Here is a 4,069-nt window from a genome sequence, read left to right as displayed (position 1 = left end):
CTTTACCTATACTCCTGCTATTATCACCATTCATAATTACTGACTTGCCTTTATCCCCAACGGCCAGAAGCTCCTTTTGGGCCATAGAGGAAGCTTCTAGAAATATATGTCCAGTGAATATGAGCCTAGTCTTATTTTCAGCTTCAACAGGTGCAATTACCTTTCTCCTCCATCAGTGGTCAACACTCAGCATCCTGTTTAGTGCCTCAGAAGGTGGCTTTGACTGGGTGGTCCCTATTTGATCAGGGTCCTGGGAAAAACGGATGGCACATTCAAAAGTGGTGCTTGAAAATAGTATAATGAAAAAAAGCTGTTTACAAAATCTGGTCATGATCTGGGAAAGAACAAGGTCGGGGGTGGGGGGGAGTGGTTTAAGGAACCTGGAGAATGCTGTCGCTGTAGAAATGACTGCTCAACAAGACTTGTGGCTGTGGGTAATGGAACTCAGCTACCACCAGGCTCAAGGTCAAAGAGAAGGAACTTGGAGAATAAATACCCCAATAGCTCTCTCCTCCTAGTCTTTCATCTTCTGCTATAGGCCTTTCATCATTGCCTCCCATTGGCTGAAAGCAAAGGGAAGCCAAAAGGCAAGACAGCCTTATTGATGCCATCCACAGAGGTCCAACCTCCTGGGGCACAGAGTGAGTGGAGAAGGGCAGAGAATAGAGCTGGAGTGGAGAATGGGGGAATTCCAGCACAGTTCCTTAGGTCAGAGAGGTCCTCATTTTTCTAAAGTACCTACAATGTTTAAGTGGTTCAAAGACTACAGTTTGGGATATAGAAAAAGGCGTGGGGTTGCCTTCCTGGACTTTATCCCATCTCATTCCTTCCTTACCCCTATTTCTAGCAAATTCATTATCCTCTGCTCTCAGCCAGCAATGAGGTTGCTTATGAGCTCACAAGAAGTTATGTCTCTCTGTGGTAGCATGGCAGAGTGGCTAAGTGCATGGGTCTTGAAGCCAGACTATCCAGTTCCAGCCCTAGTTGGTACCATTCTAGGCGTGGTACTGGGACAAGTGGCTCATGATAGGTTCTGAAGGCAGGATTTCAACTTAAATTTTTTTCTGGTGGCAGAGCCCTCATACTCCTTTCATGCTTGTGTTCACATCAAAACAGTAAAATCTAACATTAAGAAGAAAGGCTAGTATACACAAGCAATTAATGTATTATCATATATGGCATCAATACATAAATGAAAAAATATAAATTATGTTCTCTTCTTTTTAAAAAAACATATATAGTTTTAAATATATTTCAGAGAGGAAGGGAGTGGGAGAGAGAGGTAGAAACATCAGTGATGAGAGAGAATCATTGATTGGCTGCCTCCTGCATGCCCCACACTGGGGATCGAGCCCACAACCTGGGCATGTGCCCGACCAGAATTCAACCCGGGACCATTCAGTCTGCAGGCCAAACCAGCCAGGACTATGTTCTCTTCTTAATCCCTTTCCCTAATAAGCAAAATTCATAATCTAACTGAAATTGATAACAGTTGCTGTAATGCCCATGTCATTTCTTAATAATACTTTCAGTATTTAATTTCTAAAATAACATCAAGATTCGGGAACAAGTCTTCAAGTGCCTATAACCCTAGTCTAAAAAAGATCTTAAAGATGTATTTTTGAGGATTGCCATCTGTCAAATTTAAGAAAAATATGAATAGTGATCTCTTATTTTCCATTCTATTTTTTAACAAATTATTCCTAGTAGGTTGCTAATTGGACCCTGAGAAAACAGATGAGCTCTTATATTTTAGAGAATCATATGAGAGTTCCTGAGTCTTGAGAAGTTAATTTAAGAGCGTAAAACAATCAAACAAAATAAAAAAATAAAAAACAAGAAAGGAAGAGAATGCAACTCTGACTCACCACACGGGTCGCAAGCCTTTATTTGATTGATTTCTAATATTTACAAATGCCCAGGCTGCGACATTTGTGTCTTTTCACTGAAATAAACATAACAGTATTTAAGTGATTTGCCACATTGACAATTGATTACATCACTGATCAATTGCAAAGGTCACATCTTCCTCATCACAGAACACTTGTCCTCCTCTAGTCAAAGAGAGGAGCAAACCTAGAATCTACACTTAGACCAAGGGACTACCTGACCTGAAGCGAATGGAATCCTAGTGTGTTCTCCGCCCCCCCCCCCCAAAAAAAAACACCAAAAAACTGGAATAGCAGCCGCCTCCACAACTCACTGGCTCAAAATTGCTAAAAGACAACACTAATGAATGCCTCAGTCTACCAGGCAAAATGCCAGAAGAAGTGCTATATTTGCTTTAAAATAGCAATACCAATCATACCTACATGCACATGTCTTTAGTGATAACATTTACATTTTTATTTGGTTTGTCAGGGTAGGGAAGAAACTTGGCACTCCCTCTCCCTTTTGTTCATGTGCTTTATTTTTTGTCTCTTGTGCCGAGCTATCGCAGACAGTAAAAGATTGATGTCTAGAGTCCTTTCAGTTCTAACATTCTACGGGAAAAATCCTAAGCAAGAAAATAAAGGATATTCAAAAAGAAAAAGGAGAAGCATGTTTTGAACTCCAAACTGAGGTGGCATGAATCAATTAGAGGAGAGAATGAAAAGGAAATGGTTGAAAGAAGATAAGAGAAGGCGGCCAACAAAATAAATGGGCAAAGAGGGACAATGAAACCACTAAGGGAGTTTATCTTCAGATACTCTTTGGACTCTAATTGAAGATATGTGGAGGTTGAGAAAAAATTCTTGTGGTAATGAAGGCTTTCTTCTCTTCGGAATATTTCCAAGTTTGAAATAATGTTCCATAGTTAACTTGGATCATCATATTGCAAACTCTAAGATTAGACTTATTGGAATGCTCTAGGCCCTGTAACTTTTCCAATCAAATCTTCCATTGGAAATGGTTTCCTTTTAGGTTTCTCTAAAAGACCAAACCATGCCACACCACTGGTGGTGGTGGTTTATTTCGATTCTGTACCAGTGGTTCTCAAACTTAGTCGTGCTCCATTTCTGATTCAGTAGGTCTGGGCTAGGGCCTGGGAGTTTTTGTTTCCAGGTTTTGCTAATAGCGCAGTTCCCAGGACTTCCACTTTAGAGAACCGCTGCTGTATCACATCCTATATAATAAAATATAATAAAAGCCTAATATGCAAATCCATCGAACAGTGGAATGACCGGTTGCTATGATGTGCACTGACCAACAGGGGGCAGACGCTCAATGCAGGAGCTGCCCCCAGCCCACAGACCCCAGGCCAGTCAAGATGGGTGCCAGTGGGCCCCCCTATCACCCTGCCTGTTGCAGGCCAGCCAAGGCGGGTGCCAGCGGGGCCCCCTACCCCACATTGCCCTGCAGGTCACCCCACAGATTGGCCCTGATTGCCAGCCAGGCCTAGGGCCCCTACCCATGTATGAATTTTGTGCATCAGGCCTCTAGTATACACATAAAAAAGCTTTCTAAGCATCCCGTTTAGCTCATGATGAGTGTAAACTAAATTTCAGGTCTTTACAGCCTCACTACTTTAGGAAATTTTTAATATATTTTTATTGATTTCAGAGAGGAAGGGAGAAGGAGAGATATAAACATCAATGATGAGAGAGAATCATTGATCGGCTGCCTCCTGCACACCCCACACTGGGGATTGAGCCTGCAACCTGGGCATGTGCCCTGATGGGAATCTAACCGTGACCTCCTGGTTCATAGGTGGATGCTCACCTACAGAGCCACACCGCCCAGGGCCAGCCCCACTACTTTAATCTTCAATTGGAGGGGAATTATGCTTGTGATTTTTCTAGTTCATTCTCTAAAAAGAAAATTGAGCCCCCATGCTTAATGACCTGCGGTAAGATCATTTGCACCTAGGTAATTTATTTAGACAACAAGTAGTCTTGCTGGAGGTTTTAAGGGGGTGCCAGCCGGGCGGCGTGTGGCTTCCAGGTTCCTGGGACGACCTTAAATCTCCTCCTCTGCCTTTCTTCCTTTTTCTTTTCTTTCCGATTGGAAATCCCCGAGTGCAGGGTCTGCCGGAGTCCGGGTTCCCGGGTCTCCCATTGGGGGCGGAGCCTGGTCCGGTCCCTTCCCG

General features: G+C 43.0%; 1 protein-coding gene across 2 annotated transcripts in view; it reads left to right on the top strand.

Annotated features, from left to right (window-relative positions):
- The first annotated feature begins 3,797 nt into the window (after nucleotides 1-3,797).
- DMD (dystrophin) overlaps nucleotides 3,798-4,069 on the top strand; it is a 154,783-nt gene continuing 154,511 nt past the window's right edge. For both annotated transcript variants that reach the window (XM_014531975.1, XM_014531976.1), the window contains exon 1: nucleotides 3,798-3,829. In XM_014531975.1, the coding sequence (XP_014387461.1) occupies nucleotides 3,813-3,829 (17 nt within the window). In that variant the 5' untranslated portion in view covers nucleotides 3,798-3,812. The remainder of the gene's footprint in view (nucleotides 3,830-4,069) is intronic.

Source organism: Myotis brandtii, unplaced genomic scaffold (assembly GCF_000412655.1).
Source record: "Myotis brandtii unplaced genomic scaffold, ASM41265v1 scaffold834, whole genome shotgun sequence".
Taxonomy (NCBI): domain Eukaryota; kingdom Metazoa; phylum Chordata; class Mammalia; order Chiroptera; family Vespertilionidae; genus Myotis; species Myotis brandtii.
Note: the sequence above shows the minus strand (reverse complement) of the source record. Positions and strands in the feature narration are given on the sequence as shown.